Genomic DNA, 16928 nt, shown 5'->3' with positions numbered 1-16928 from the left:
GTTAAACAAAAATATGCAATTAATCCCAAATCTGCCATTTATTAGTTAAGTATTTTTCTGAATAATACATTTAGGATAATATTATATAAACTAAACTAATAAGAATAACTAAACAAGGATATGGTTTTACTCAAAGTAAAGCGGAAATATTAATACTTATGACCTGACAAAAGATGACAATCCAGGAAATCTCCTGGATGACGTATTATAATTTAAACACCAAAAGTTATCTTTTTCCCTACAGAAAGTGTAGTAAATAGTAAACACTGCAATGCTGGTTCACATGCTCAGTGATTAACAACAGACAGTGTAAAATATTTTATTTCACATTTTTGGCACGACAAATGAAACTATTTTCTTCATCAGTGGAATGAAGGGCTGGAAAGATGCAATAAAACCACTGATCTGTATTTATTCACTGGATTGCTGATTGGCCTTTGGTCGTACACGTCGCTGTGAAGCCACCAGCCGCCATACTGGTACTCCCTATTTTCCTCCAGTCACTAGGCAAGGCAAGGCAAGGCAAATTTATTTATATAGCAGAATTCAGTACAGAGACAATGCAAAGTGCTTTACATGATTAAAATATAGGGGAAAAACAGAAGAAAAGCAAGTAGGAATAAAATGTAGAACCAAAATAGAGCATTAAAAACAGTTGGATTAAAAAAGTTTAACTAATTATGTTTCAGTAAAACAGTTTAACTAGAACAGTCAAAGGCAATCCTAAACAAATGTGTTTTTAATCTTGATTTAAAAGAACTCAGGTTTTCCGCACTTTTACAGTTTTCTGGAAGTTTGTTCCAGATAAGTGGAGCATAGGAACTAAATGCTGCTTCTCCGTGTTTGGTTCGTGTTCTAGGTATGCAGAGTAGGCTGGAGCCAGAAGACCTGAGTGGTCTGGAGGGTTGATACACTGATAACAAGTCTGTAATGTATGTAGGTGCTAGGCCATTCAGGGATTTATAGACTAACAGAAGTATTTTAATGTCTATTCTCTGAGATACAGGGAATATGTGCGCTACCGCATCGAACAACAATGATTTTCTCATGTTCATGGGGGCTTAAGACTTTTAAAATGTCAAATGCCATAAACTTTAATGCTGTGTCTGTGTATTAGCCTTTAAATCTAAAATAGATATACAATAGAGCTAAATTAATGAACCAATTTAAGCACTCCACAGAGCATCAGTTTCTACACTAAAAAAATCACATAAAATTGCAAAAACACACTCAAGTGTACATGTATATCAATACATTACATACACAGCATGTGTATGCGCACACATTTCTGCATAATAATAACAATAATAATAATAATATTGATATTGCAAGTATCAGTAAACAAATTACCAAAAATATCTTCAATGATTTAATGATGTGCAGAGTAGCGGTTCTAGTTGAGAATTTGCATATACTATACATACAAGTCTGTATGCATATATATATATATATATATATATATATATATATATATATATATATATATATATATATATATATATATATATATATATATATATATATATATATAACATGCAAAATATTTCACATGACATTCTCAGTACTTCATACTATTAGTACATCCACTGACTGTAAAATTACCTGTGAAACGTCTTCCCTCAGCCAGAAAACCGCTTGCCGTTGCAGCAAAATGCTGCACAGGCAGCTTACCACTATAAATACTGTCTAAGGATGACTCAGCTTCAGAGTTTAGCTTTTAACCATTTAGTCTTATACGGCAGACATGTAATCACAAGACTATAGCATGGAGACATTTTCTGTTTTCCCAGCGTGTGTTGTGTTGTGGGTGTCTGTGAGTTGAATAAGCGAATACACGTCTCTAAATTACAGGAACAGCTGTTCCATTAAGACCTCCACACAGCCAATATCTAATTAGACTAGCTTTAACTTTTTAGTAAAAGATTACACAAATTAAACAAACTATTGAGGCTCCTCTTAGAAAAGACAGTGGGATTTCACCCCCTGTTGTGATGTTTTTACCTTTTTGGTGGAATTTCTCACTGGAACAGTCCTCCATGTGGACCATTCCTTGATATACTTGCAATATTAAATTGTGTATTTACATAATTCTAAACCCATATGCTCATCGAAGAATCTATTGAGCTGTTGTGTGAATCCGCCCCCGTCGGATTGCCATATCTCCGGTAGTCTTCTGGTGTAGTGCAAGTGTAGTCAAACAAAGATGGAAATATATCTAACATTTCATGCTAGATTTGTGAAATAATTTAACTAAACTGAGATATCATAAGCACTACAAAATGGCTGTCAAGCAGCATTGGTATCAGTAAATGTAGATCCTATCCTACGTCCATCCAGCTTCTTTTTTAGGGTCTCCAGGCATCCTGACCACAGCTTCTACCCCTTGTTCATCCCCTTCATCTTCATAAAACAGGGGGTACAACTCCATGACTACAGACATTTGGTAAGCAGGTAGCAACCCCTCCTTTTGGCAACCAAATCCCACTGCTTTATTAATGCAGTATTAGAACATTAACAGAGTACACAACAAACAAAATATCAAACACAGCAATAACATGTGTATATACTCAGCATATGGTTTCCCAAAGGGAACTGGCTATCCATTCATTTTCTTACTCGCTTTATCCCTCATGGGGTCACGAGGGGTGCTGGTGCTTATCTCCAGCATTTCAATGGGCGAGAGGTAGGGTACACCCTGGACAGGTCGCCAGTCTGTTGCAGGGCAACACAGAGACAAACAGGACAAAACCATTCACACATGCACTTACACCTAAGGACAATTTAGAGAGACCAGTTAACCTTACAGTCATGTTTTTGTACTGTGGGAGGAAGCCAGAGTACCTGGAGAGAACCCACACATGCACTGGGAGAACATGCAAACTCCAAGCAGAAAGACCCAGTGTTGGACTTGAACCCAGAATCTTCTTGCTGTATTTAGCATAATGGAATACAAATTAGTGGAGTAATATTTTGTGGAACCACAGAATAAATAACTTTGTATTAATGAAATTTGAGAGGACATAACTTGGATCAAACAAAAATATTTCACTATCATCTTCAGATTTTGATCCATGGATGGCATATTCAAATGTAGTTTCTATCAATGTTAGAATGAGGCAAACCTACGAAGATACTATACAAATATTTTAATGATTTAACTCCTTTTTAACTAACTTACCCTCTACACCTTATTTCAAGCGTCTCATCCAAGTTTTGATAAGGTTTGTTATTGTCTTTGTCGGTCAGTGAGGTTCTTAAGTCAGTCTGAACCTTTGATCAAAAGTCTCAGGTAAAAGTCAACATTCGTACATCTATTTTGCTTGTTCTCTTTTTAGAACCACAGCTTACTCAAATGAAATGACCTCCTACCCTTACAAAAACATATCTCATTTTTCATGTCAGTCGGTGAAGTAAGGTTAATTTTTTCTCAATGACAAAGATTCTCTGACTGTTGAGAAATGCTTATAATCACATTATTAGTTGAGCACAATATTCAATCAGATAGTTACATTTTAAAATACAAACATATTTTATGCAACATATAAGACATACAAAAACAAGAACACAGACAGACAAACCATGGTCAAAATGTGACATTTGATGAACTATATTGAACAGATGCGTTGTGTAATGGGTGGCAGTCGAGGGCGGAGACCTTGGCATTCTGATCCTCGGCTGAAGAACTTGGCTCTTGGGACGTGGAATGTCACCTCTCCAGTGGGGAAGGAGTCTGAGCTAGTGCGCCAGGTTTAGAGGTTCCGGCTAGAGATAGTTGAATTCACCTCGACGCATGGCTCTGGCTCTGTAACGAGTCTCCTTGAGGGGGGATGGACATTCTTCCACTCTGGAGTTGCCCCCGGTGAGAGGCACCGAGCAGGAGTAGGCATAATTGTTGCTCCTCATCTTGGTGCCTGTACGTTAGGGTTTACCCCGGTGAACAAGAGGGTGGCCTCCCTCCGCATACATGTTGGGGGACGGGTTCTGACTATTGTTTGTGCTTATGTGCACACAGCAGTTCAGATTACCCACCCTTTTTGGAGTCTGTGGAGGGGGTACTGGAGAGTGCCCTTACTAGGGACTCCCTTGTACTGCTGGTGGACTTCAACGGTCACGTGGGCAATGACAGTGAGACTTGGAAGGGCGTGGTTGGGAGGAACGGCCCACCTCATCTGAACTCGAGTGCTGTTCTGTTGTTGGACTTCTGTGCTCGTCATGGGTTGTTCATAACAAACACCATGTTCAAGCATAATCATCAGGTGAAGAGAGGGGTGGAGCTCTCCACCGACCACTACCTGGTGGTGAGTTGGCTCCGATGGTGGGGGAGGAAGCTGGTCAGACATGGCAGGCCCGAACATATTGTGATGGTTTGATGGGAACATCTGGCAGAGTCCCCTGTGAGACAGAGCTTTAACTCCTACCTCCAGGAGAGCTTTGAACATGTCCCTAGGGAGGTGGAGGACATTGAGTCAGAGTGGACCATGTTCTGTGCCTCTATTGTTGAGGCGGCTAGTCGGAGCAGTGGTTGCAAGGTTGTTGGTGCATGTCGCGGTGGCAACCCTCAAACGCGCTGGTGGACACCAGCAGTGAAGGAGGCTGTCAAGCTGAAGAAGGAGTCCTATTGGGCTTTATTGGCCTGTGGGAGTCTGGAAGCAGCTGATATGTACCGGCAGTCAAAGCGGCAGTCGTTTAGGCAAAAACTTGGGGCGTGGGAAGAGTTTGGAGAGTTTGGAGAGGCCATGAAGACTTCTATATGGCTTTGAGGTGATTCTGGTCCACTATCCGGCGTCTCAGAAGGGGGAAGCAGTGACGTACCAACACTGTTATGCTAAAATAGTAAATGGCTTGTACTTGTATAGCGCTTTAACTACAGTTCAGTCATTTACCCATTCACACACACATTCAAACCCTGATGGTGGTGAGCTATGTTAGTAGCTACAGCTGCCCTGGGGCAGACTGACAGAGGCGAGGCTGCCACACACCGGCAACACCGGGCCCTCTGACCACCGCCAGCAGGCAATGGGGGTGAAGTGTCTTGCCCAAGGACACAACGACAGAGACAGTCAGTGCGGGGGATCAAACCGGCAACCCGCCAATTGCAAGACGAACCTAACCGCTGCTGACCTCTACTCCGAACATAGTGTGTAGGTGGGCAAAATATTTCAAAGACCTCCTTAATCCCAACAACACGTCTTCCAATGAGGAAGCAGAGCCCGGGGTCTTCGGGTCAGGTTCTCCCATCATTGGTGCAGAGGTCACCGAAGTGGTTAAAAAGCTCCTTGGTAGCAGGGCCCCAGGGTGGATGAGATTTGCCCTGAGCCTTAAGGCTCTGGATGTTGTGGGGCTGTGTTGGTTAACACGACTCTGCAATATTGCGTGGACATCGGGGCAGTTCCCCTGGATTGGCAGACTGTGGTGGTGGTCCCCCTATTTAAAAAGGGGGAGCGGAAGGTGTGTTCCAACTTTAGAGGATTCACCCTCTTAAGCCTCCCTGGTAAGGTGTTTATCAGGGTTCTGGAAAGGAGGGTCCGTAAGATAGTTGAATCTCAGATTCAGAAAGAGCAATGTGGTTTTTGTCCTGGTCGTGGAACATTGGATCAGCTCTATACCCTCAGCAGGAGTGCTTTGTTGATTTGAAGAAGGCATTCGACCATGTCCCACGGGGGGTCCTCCGGGAGTATGGAGTACTGAGCCCTCTAATAAGGGCTGTTAGGACTCTGTATGACCAGTGTCGGAGCTTGGTCTGCATTGCCGGCAGTAAGTCAGACTCATTTTCAGGGAGAGTTGGACTTTTATGAACAGAATTTCAAGGTGCCTCCAAGGTGTTGAGGAGGTCTGTTTTGGTGGCCTTAGGATTGCATCTCTGCTATTCGCAGATTATGTGGTTCGACTGGCTTCATCAGGTTCTTGATCTACAGCTCTCACTGGAGCTGTTCACAGTCGAGTGTGAAGCGGCCAGGATGAGGTTCAGTGCCTCCAAATCTGAGACCATGGTATTGAGCCAGAAAATTGTAGAGTGCCTTCTCCAGGTTGGGGAGGATGAACTGCCCCTAGTGAACAACTCATTAGTTGGTCACTAATGAGGGGAAGATAAAGCGGGAGATTGACAGGCGGATTGGTGCTGTCTCTGCTGTACCGGTCCGTTGTGGTGAAAAAAGAGCTGAGCCAAAAGGCGAAGCTCTCGATTTACCAGTCGATCTACATTCCCTATCCTCATCTATGGTCATGAGCTTTGGGTCATGACCGAAAGAACAAGATCCCGAATACAAGTGGCCGAAAGGATTTTTCTCCGTCATGTGTGTCTGGGCTCTCTCTTAGAGATAGGGTGAGGAGCTCAGTCATCCGGGGAGGCCACTGCTCCTCCGCATTGAAAGGAGCCAGTTGAGGTGGCTCTGGCATCTGGTTAGGATGCCTCCTGGACGCCTCCCTGACGGGGTGTTCCAGGCACGACCCACGGGAAGACCAAGGACACGATGAAGGGACTATGTTTCTCGGCTGGTCTGGGCGTCCCCAGACCATGGGATTCGCCTGGAGGAGCTGGCCCAAGTGGGTCGGGAAAGGGAAGTCTGAGCCTCCCTACTGAAGCTGCTACCCCACGACCCGACCCCAGATAAGCAGAAGAGGATGGATGGATGGATGGATATATTGAACAAAGTTGAGAAAATTTTTACTGAATCTTCAAAATTCTATTGAACATTTTTAATAAATTGTCTCGTAAATAGATCCTTATTCAAATGTGTATGCTTTGCTTAGTAATTTCTTGGACCCTTTTTAAAAATAAGTACCAAAATGTCAGGTATAACTTTAGTCAATCAAAAATATTTTGTTGCTCATCTACATACCTTTTCAGTGAGCAAAATTTGTTTATAAATTTCAAGGAAAGCAGCAACAGCCAATTACCTGCAACAAGTAGGGCACGTTGTGAGAAGTCAGCTTAATGGAAAAAACAAGGTCCAGGCAATCAACAGCCATGCCTTGCCAGTAATCAGATAACCTGCTGGTGCCGTAAGTTGGCCAAAAGAGCAAATCCAGACCACTGATGTTAAAACATGAAAGCTACTCACCATGCATTGGGGATTCCACCCCAAGTCCAGTATCCACAAGCTAACTAGAAGTGGCTCCAACAGAGACCTTGACAAATATCAGACATCTTAGTTGTTCTTAAGATTGCACTCTTCTGGGCTAAGATACTAAGAAGAACCCTCGAGCTCCCAAGACTCTGGTAGAGGACCTGAGCTTGAGATGAAAGCCACCCACCCAGCTGAGCTTTGTTTTCTGATGTATAACGGATCATATTCCTCCTGTCAATGTACTCAATATTGCTCTGTTTGTGCCAGCAGACCGAATCTTTGGAATGAACCAGTTTTTGTCCTAATGTGTTTTGGGGTTTAAAAGCCACTAGGAATTAATGTATATAAAAGAAATGTCTGAATTCTCTGAAACATGATGTCCCAGGGGCTTTTCAAATCCTTGAGGTAGAGGGAAGTGGTGGCCTAGTGGTTAGAGCAATGCATCCTAGAGGTTCTAGGTTTGACTCCCACAGACAGCCACGCTGGGTCCCTGACTTTTAACACCAGAAGGATCCCAGATGCTGCACAGTGGCAGCCCACATTGCCAAAGGCGTGGGTAAAGTTCGGAGAGTGAGAATTATATTGGAATCTTCTAGGTTAAAATGACAAAGATTATTACTACTGAATACTTTGAACATTTTAGACATGTTTATTGACTATGGGGGAGCTTTGAGGGATCAATTCATGCAACAACACGGTGCTTCATATCGTTCAAAAAAGGGACTGATACCAGACTTTTGGAACTCAGTACTAGTCTAAGCAGACCCTAAAGGAAGTGTTTTCAGACAGTGCAGTCAACTGACCTAAGTTGTATTTTAGAAAGTGTGAAAATACTCTTGTGACTGCCTATATTATTTGTGTATATCTTCGCCAATGTCGGTCTAAAAAAGAAAAAAAAAACACCACGGTAACACATGGTGACAAGATTTTTGATTTTGGATTCTATTAAAATATTAAAAGTAAAATACTTATTTTTTTTATGAAGGTCCCTATCCAGGAGTCCCTTATTCTCTACAATGATTCTGAAATCAACGATTTGGCTGTTGAGTGCTTCAAGAGTGAGTTTGTGAATACTATTTTACAATAACATATCCAAATATTGCTCTCTTGTATCCCAACTTCATTTACCCAGTAATCTGTATTTACAGTGCTGATGCAGTTTATGGGTGACATACCAACACAGAAGAATTCTACCCAAGTAGATGTCCTTAATCATATCCTGCTGGTCAGAGATTATTTTCAATATTTGAGTTTTATGTTGACAGATATGTTGACTGGTATTACTTAAAATTTTGTTTCTTTGTTTAGTTAGGGAAGGAAAAAGAAATACTTAGAGATGAAATCTACTGCCAGGTCATCAAGCAATCAACTAACAACCCTACCAGGTGAGTGTTTAACTTTATCTTCGCTTAGATTTTATTTGCATCTTATTACTAAAAACCTCTAACTTTATTCGCAATGTAAGAAAATTTAAAATCCATAAGACAAATCAGATACACATTATTGAAACTCACCACTTTTGTTTTTAAAGAAATGTTCTTTTTGCATATGCTTCTTCATGGTGCCATCTCTGCAGATCAAGTTGCACCCTAAGCTGGCGGTTGCTTAACCTCATAACTGGTTTTTTCCCATGCTCTGATATCCTGCACCCATACGTCTTGCACCACCTGCAAGAGATCACTCAGGACAATGAGCATCCATACCAAGGTACAGGAATGAAAAAGCAATTTTTTAATGGTTTCTTGAATTTATTTTTTTGATTTTTCATCTTTTAAATTTGTATTCACATCAGAGCTGGCATGTGTGTGTCAGGATAACCTCCAACGGTCTTTCATTTTGGGTGGTCGACGCAACATTCCCTCACATGTTGAGATGGAGGCTGTTTTGGTAAGTGGAGTTACACGTTTAGAAAACTAATTGAAAGGTTGTTTTTTTTTACTTTAACATTACTTTTTCAACAATGACAAAAGAAATAAGGTGTACATATCAGTACCCATGATAAGCATACATTAAATATGTGTCAATCCAACAACTAATGAGTACAGCTCGGGAACCGGATAATCAGCTGGACACAGAGTTACGTTTTGAAAAGGTTTATTGAAGAAAAGTTGAATACTGCCAGATAAGGCAGGCAGACAGAAACAGACTTGACATATGAGTAGTGGCTGACGAGGAAGGCAGGCATGCAGACCAGACTTGAACAGAGGTGTGGCAGGCAGTGGCAGACCAGGACCAGAGATGAAAGCAGGAACTGACCAGAGTTGATAATAATAATAATAATAATCATACATTTTATTTCAAGCGCCTTTCAAAACACTCAAGGTCACTGTACATGTAAAAACAATAAATGGTAAAAGCAGTCGTCATAATTAAAAGAAACAACACAAATTACACAGAGGAAAGTAATATAAAATCATAATGAAAAGGCAATCTTGAACATGTGGGTTTTGAGTTTTGATTTGAACACGGGTAAAGACTCGGTATTGCAGATGTCAGGGGGGAGAGAATTCCAGAGTGTGGGCGCAGAACGTGAAAAAGCTCTGCTCCCCATAGTTTTAAGACGGGCTGAAGGAACAACTAAGTGAGTGGTATAAGAAGATCTAAGTATGCGGGAGGGAGTAGAAATTTGAAGAAAATCAGAAAGGTATGGAGGGGAGAGATTGTGAATAACTTTAAAAATAAGTAGGAGGATTTTGAACTGAATTCTGAACTTCACAGGTAGCCAGTGGAGCTGCTGTGGGACTGGGGTGATGTGATGGAAAGAAGGGGTTCTAGAAATAATGCGAGCTGCTGAGTTTTGTACTGACTGAAGCTTGTGAATGGATTTTTGAGGAAGACCGAAAAGAAGAGAATTACAGTAATCAATGCGGGAAGTGACCAGACTATGAACAAGAGTGCAGGTGGAGCTAGGGGAGAGAGAGGGGCGAAGGCGATTGATATTGCGTAAGTGAAAGTAAGCGGAGCGGGTAAGGTTGTTAATGTGAGAGGAGAAGGACAAGGTACTATCAAGGATGACACCCAGACTCTTGACTTGAGGTGAAGGGGAGATTATGGAGTTGTCAAATGAAAGGGAGAAACTGTCAGCTTTGGCTAAAGTAGATTTTGTTCCCACTAAGAGGATTTCTGTCTTGTCATTATTCAATTTAAGAAAGTTGGAGGTGAACCAGGATTTTATTTCGGTTAAGCAGGAGATTAATGAAGGAGGTGGGAGTGAAGAGTTTGGTGTACAAGAAAGATAGAGCTGGGTGTCATCCGCATAACAGTGAAAATTGATGTTGAATTTCCTAAAGATATTGCCAAGGGGGAGAATGTAGAAGATAAAAAGTAGGGGTCCTAGAACAGAGCCTTGGGGAACACCGGTGGTAACTGGAGAGGAGTTGGAACGATATGACTTAATCTGAACAAACTGAGTGCGGCCAGAAAGATAGGATTGAAACCAGGCTAGGGGAGTATGAGTGATGCCAATTGTATAAAGTCGATGGAGTAGGGTAGAGTGGGAAACTGTGTCGAAGATACACTTAGATCAAGAAGAATGAGGATGGAAATTAGACCAGAGTCAGCTGCTATTAAAAGATCATTGGTTATTTTTAAGAGGGCGGTTTCAGTGCTATGACGGGGACGGAAGCCAGACTGGAACTGTTCATAAAGGTTGTTGTGAGTTAAGTGAGAATGAAGTTGAGAAGCGACTGTTTTTTCCATTATTTTTGAAATAAAAGGTAAATTTGAAATTGGCCTGAGATTATTGTAATTGTTGGGATCTAGTCCAGGTTTCTTCATAATAGGAGTGATAATAGCAGTTTTGAAAAGAGATGGAACAATTCCAGAACCAAGAGAGGAGTGAATGATGGCAGTTATGAAGGGGAGAAGAGCGTGGAGGCAGGATTTGGCCAGGGCAGACGGAATGGGGTCAAGTGGGCAGGTGGAACATTTAGATTTGTTGATAAAATCAGAAATATCGGAGAGGGTTGGTAGATGAAAGCTGCAAAAAGGCTGGCAGGGTGAAGGGGTTATAGGGGAAGGGGGTGACAGGATAGGAGGCAGGCACTGGTGAATTATTTTGATTTTATCATTGAAAAACTGCATTATAGAATTGCAGGCGTCAGTTGAGCATAGGTGGGGAGGAAGAGAAGCTGGGGATTTGAAAATATTGTTAAACACCAAAAACAGAGTCCGAGAATTACCTTCATGTGAGCAGATCAGGTTGGAATAGTAAGTGGATTTAGTTTTAGTGATTGGTTCTTTATATTGAGTTATCTGAGTTATATACATTTCGCTGTGAATTGTTAAACCGGTTTTCTTTTTAAGTCTTTCAAGTTGACGGCACTTAGCCTTCATGGTCCGGAGTTCAGGGGTAAACCAGGGGGCGGAGTGGGAAAAGGTGACAGTCCAGGATTTTGTTGGGGCAAGGAGGTTCAAAATGTCATTTAAGCAGTTATTGTATTGAGATGTCAGTTCATCCGGTGAGGAAGAAGGATCCAGGATTAAAGTTTTTAGGATGTGTGAAGAGAGAGTGTCCAAGTTAATGTTCTTAATGTTCCGGTATGAAAGGAGCCGTGGGGTCTTTGCTGTGAAGAGACGAGGGGAAATGCTTGAATAAACGGAGGAAATGATCAGATATGTGAAGATCCTCAGCTGAACAGTTAGAGGGGGTGAGACCAGAGCAACAAATTAGGTCAAGAGTATGACCTTTAGAGTGTGTTGGAAAATTTGAAAACTGATCAAAACCAAAATTGTCCAGACAAGATAGGAAATCTCTGGCTAGGGGAAGGTTATAATTGTCCATGTGAATATTAAAATCCCCCACCAATATTACATTGGGTGAGAGAGAGGAGAGGAGGGTTAAAAGATCAGTTAATTCATTTAAAAAGTCACTGTGTGGCTTGGGGGGGGGGGGCGATAGACGGCCGCAACAATGGTAGGTGTAGGGCCAGAGAGTGTACAGGACAGGCATTCAAATGATCTGTAGGAAGGCACAGTGACGGGAACCACTTTCCATTTCTCGTTGTGGAGTACCGCGAGACCGCCTCCTCGGCGCGTCACGCGGGGCTGGCAAAGGTAAACAAACACAGGTGGAATGGAGTCATTTAGTTGTGAATAATTATTAGGCTGTTGCCAAGTTTCCGTTAGAATGAGAAAGTCCAGTTCACGATCAACAAGGATATCTTGGATGAGATGACCCTTGTTTGTAAACGAGCGGATATTGAGGAGACCGAAGTTGAGGGTAATGTTTTGGAGTTTGACTGGAGGCTTAGCCGACCTAGCTGGGCTGGCTAGCACGCTGTGGTTCACAGTCCGATGGGATTTACGTTGAGAGCGGCGAGTTGTGGACCAGTAGGATTTAACAGGTTTGGAGTCGCTGGGATGGAAGAGTCGGCGAGATCCGCGGTGTGTGTATTTCCGGCGAGGTAGGAGAGCAATATCGGGGTAGAGGTTTAAAGATGCCGGCGGAGGTTCAGTCAGAAGTGAGCGGATGCGGAGTAGCTCTGTTGCGGTGTACTGGATTAGACCAAATCCAGGACGGAGAAGAGGCAGCATGAAGATCAGGATTATTACGGTCTGAAAATCTGTGGAGGCCACATCATTTGTAGCAGCAGCTGGTCCGGAGGGTCGAAGGGCTGGATAGAGAGGCAGGTAAGCTTACACTTTTGCACAGAGAAACTTGACGAAGCATGAAGAGTATCCGTAACAAAGTTTCAGAGTAGCTCCAAGCGTTGGGTTGTGGAGGATTGTTCATTTAGTCCATGAAATTATTCACAAAAGTTGTAGAGCACAGCTGTCGGAGAGTAGCGGCGCCAGAAATCACGCCAGCGTCCACTCAGCTGCCAGCCGCCATCTTGCCAATCAAGATGACGCAGGTCAAGATGACGCAGGCCAAGGAACCACGAGGACAGGCACAGCAAGCAGATGGTTCTCACAAGGAGCAAAACAGACTTTAGCAGCACGCAGACACTGAAACCAAACATCAGTCGGGCAGAAGATGTCCAGAGACACAGCATCCAGCTGGGTGAACACACAGGAACTAGTAGAAATCTCGGCAGCAGTGCACATGAGACAGGATGAGACATTCTGGCTGGGAGTGTTGAATGAGGCAGGTATATAAAGGCAGGAAAACAGGTGTAATGACTTGGAAGTAATTAGTGGCAGCAGGTGGAGCTGATCAGGTGTTGAGTGACTGAGCAGCTGGGAGGTGACTGAGCAGATTGGATGGTGGCTGGTGGCTGAGAGAAGTAGAGTAAAGTGAAAGTCCAAACAAAAATCTAAATCATGACAACAACAAAAATGGTCTATTATTGTGCTCAACAAGATGGTATTAGTTAATTTAGAAAAGTGTACTATAGGAATATATCCATACTACTACTACTTTATTTATAAAGCACTTTAAAACAACAGCGTCTGTGACAAAGTGCTGTACACAAATAATCAATGAGCATTTAAAATGGAAAGAAACAGAAACATAACAAGGAATAAGAGCAAAAGCCAATGAATAAACCTAGTCTAGTCTGTCTATTTTAAAACCCAAGTTTGAAACGGTCGGCTTTAAATAAGGCACCAAAGGGCCCAAATCAACAGCAGATGGTTCCCAGGAGCTGCTGGGACAAAATAACATCACCTCGGTTTTCTTGTCATTAAAGGTAAAAAGTTTAAAGCCATCAGAGACATCAAAGACATTAGTTAGGGTTTGATCGAAAAGGCTCCTTTTTGTAGAGGCATGACTGTGGTTTTTATGCTGACTGTAGTCAGCATAAAAATTAAAGGAGATCCCATCTTTTCTCAGGATGGAACCCAAAGTAAGCAAATTAATAGAAAAAAGCAGGGGAACAAGGATTGAGCCCTAAGGAACCAAAATATTTAGGAGAGTGGATGAGGATTCAAAGTCAGCTATTTTTACAGAATAATTCAATTCAATTAAATTTTATTTATATAGTGCCAATTCATAAAACATGTCATCTCAAGGCACTTCACAAAGTCAAAATCAGCTATTGACATATCCAGGGCAAATGGAATCATTTGCCCTGAATATGGGCAGTCATTAAAGTCATTGAGCCAGCAGATTGAACCGAAACTGGTCCACTCCTCTGTAACGAGGAGTCATTAGGGTTGTTATTGGCCTGGCTTAAAGGAACGATGTTTTGATCACCCATATGAGGTGAGAATTGAGGTGATGATTGGCCGGAATTAATCCTATAGCTGGATTGTAAGTTTTTGAGAGTTGGAACCTAAGGCCTCCTCCTTCTGATTGCCAGACAACCACTCAACCCGTCAAGCCACAGTCGCCCTGACTGTGTACTAAGATTTGTAAATCTACACATTTGCAAATCCTAGCACACATTTGCAAATCCAAATACAGATTTGTGATTTTTTTTACAAATTTGCCTACCTGATTTAAGCACAAGTTGTTTTACACATTTGCAGATTGTTGTACAGACACACATCTCATCACATGTTTACAGATTTATATACACATTCTCAAATCTCACTGCACACACACAAATTGAGATACAGACAAATAACTCTCCACACACATTTGCAAATAATTTTGCAACAATATTGCCCCCATAGATGCCACCCAAAGCTTGTTCACCTCCAGATTCATGCCTGGAAAGATGTCAGTTGGCTTTCCTTCTTACAACTTCCCCAAAGCTGCCCCTTCCTTCTTGCAAGTTTCAACATTTTCACTTTATCCTAGTAATAATGCAGACATACCAATATAACATGGGGATGATAGGTATTTCTGTCTGGCTGTGAAATATATTATATATTATATTTATATTTTCCACAACACATCACTATGCACCGGTTGCATCCACCGTTATAGGTCTCCAAACTGCGAAGGCAATAGTTTTCTGAGTTTGTCCCATATTGTAATGAGTATTTAATTCTTAAAATAAAAAAATGCTGAAAAAAATGCCTTTATTTTGTTTGTAAATGTACACAGTCTTGCCATGTGAAGCTTTTATCATTTTAAGAGTGTTTATTTATTTTTTTAGGCTGGCAAAACATCTCAACGTATTCCTATCCAGTTCCCAGGAGGAGCAGAGTGTCCTGTGAAAATCCGCAGCTTCAGTGTATGATGTATTTTGAATATTACAAGGTTATATTGAAATAAGGTTTGTCAATTTTGGAGGGGGCATGTATCCATGTTTTAACTGTTTTATTTTTATCTAGGTGGCCATGGATGTGGTAACTGAGTTGTGTGGAAACATGGAAATACTAGAGTTCACAGAAGTCAAGGAGTTTTCCATTTTCGCCAAAAGACTTCAAGGTAATGGTTAACTGAGCAAAACATAGAGGGGATGGTGGCTCAGCCACCAAATTAGTAAAAGCTAAGGATTTGGCCTTTACTTGTCCCTAACATTTTTTTTAACTATGATTTAGTTTTGAGTTTTTATTTTAGTTATGTTTTTGCAATTACAACAAACAAATAGGAAAGCAGGGGGAAATTTTTAACTATGATTTAGTTTTGAGTTTTTATTTTAGTTATGTTTTTGCAATTACAACAAACAAATAGGAAAGCAGGGGGAAAAGGGAAGGTTTAAGGTTAGAATTCTTTATCCCCACAATATGTATATATATCAAAATGTGCATCTCGGTCTCATGAAGTGTGCTTTTTGTACTATATGCCATTTTGAGTTACCACGGCAACATCATTAGCGAAAAAACACGCCCAGAAATCCCTTAGGAATGAATCTATGTTTAATCCAGTCTGTGGCCTATGTATTACACACATATGCATGCTTATGCATCCCACCTATGGGAAATACAGATACACACCATTTTGGTCCAATGTTGAGTTTTGGCCCCAGATTTGGTGAGGCTGTGTTGCTAAAGAAGGCCGATCTGACCCATGATCTTTGCTAACCTTTGGTGACTTTTAGTATTTTCTCCCTTTTTGAAGCACTTCCCAGTAGAGGATTTGAACCAAACTAACAGTGTACCTTCACCCAGTGATACTAAACACAACCATGTTAGCTAATGGTTAGCATGTTGCTAACCGGAAGTAGCCCTAGGAAGGAACTACCAACTTCTGCTTAGCCACGTTTGTACTGCCTTTAAAGAGAAAGCTCCACAATAAATCTGGCCCACATCTCTTAAAGCATCTCCAAGTTATGAGGTGTCAAATATCGATTTTTAACACCTTTTTACTCTTGCTATGGGCTGCAGAAATGCTCCAGAGAGAGCAAAATCACATAACTCACTTTGTCCCCCACATGACAAATGTAATGATGAATTAGACAGAGGACTGCAGCTGTGAGTGCATTTCCATGACAACTGAACTCTGCTGGCCAGAGGTTCCTAGAGGTCAGGGACATTCTCCATTGGCTTAGCATGGCACCTTTCGAAGCCCACTGTGGGAGCTGTGAAGAACGTAGGAATCTGAGATTTGCAATGTTAACTCTTACGGTTAGGACCGTACGCAGCACGTGCCAGCCCCGTTCTAAATTTCTTCAGAAATTTCTAGTTATTAGTATTATTATTATTGTTGTTATTATTATTATTATTATTATTATTAGGCAGTGGAAGGAGAACTTTAAAGATCTCATCAACCCAATCACCATGCCCGCCATGGAGGAGGGTTAGGGTTATGGTTAGATTGGGAAACACTTAAACAACACAATGCAACTCCAAGTCAATCACACTTCTGTGAAATCTACTTAAGAAGCAACGATGATTGACAATCAATTTCACAAACTGTTGTTTAAGTGGAATAGACAACAGGTCTATAGGCAATTAGCAAGACACCCCCAATAAAGGAGTGGTTCTGTAGGTGGTGACCACAAACCACTTCTCAGTTCCTATGCTTTCTGGCTGATGTTTTTGTCACTTCTGAATGCTAGTGGTGCTTTCACTCTAGTGGTAGCA

The 16928-nt window shown here is 41.6% G+C and overlaps 1 protein-coding gene across 1 annotated transcript in view; it reads left to right on the top strand.

Moving 5' to 3' along the window:
• myo15b (myosin XVB) overlaps positions 1–16928 on the top strand; it is a 456255-nt gene that overhangs the window by 412712 nt on the left and 26615 nt on the right. Inside the window, exons 47-53 of the mRNA XM_036133239.1 lie at positions 8053–8125; positions 8216–8292; positions 8376–8452; positions 8644–8774; positions 8860–8954; positions 15056–15133; positions 15234–15330. Of these exons, the coding sequence (XP_035989132.1) occupies positions 8053–8125; positions 8216–8292; positions 8376–8452; positions 8644–8774; positions 8860–8954; positions 15056–15133; positions 15234–15330 (628 nt within the window). The remainder of the gene's footprint in view (positions 1–8052; positions 8126–8215; positions 8293–8375; positions 8453–8643; positions 8775–8859; positions 8955–15055; positions 15134–15233; positions 15331–16928) is intronic.

This window comes from Fundulus heteroclitus, unplaced genomic scaffold, assembly GCF_011125445.2.
Source record: "Fundulus heteroclitus isolate FHET01 unplaced genomic scaffold, MU-UCD_Fhet_4.1 scaffold_59, whole genome shotgun sequence".
NCBI lineage: Eukaryota > Metazoa > Chordata > Actinopteri > Cyprinodontiformes > Fundulidae > Fundulus > Fundulus heteroclitus.
This window is presented reverse-complemented; position numbering and strand designations above follow the sequence as displayed.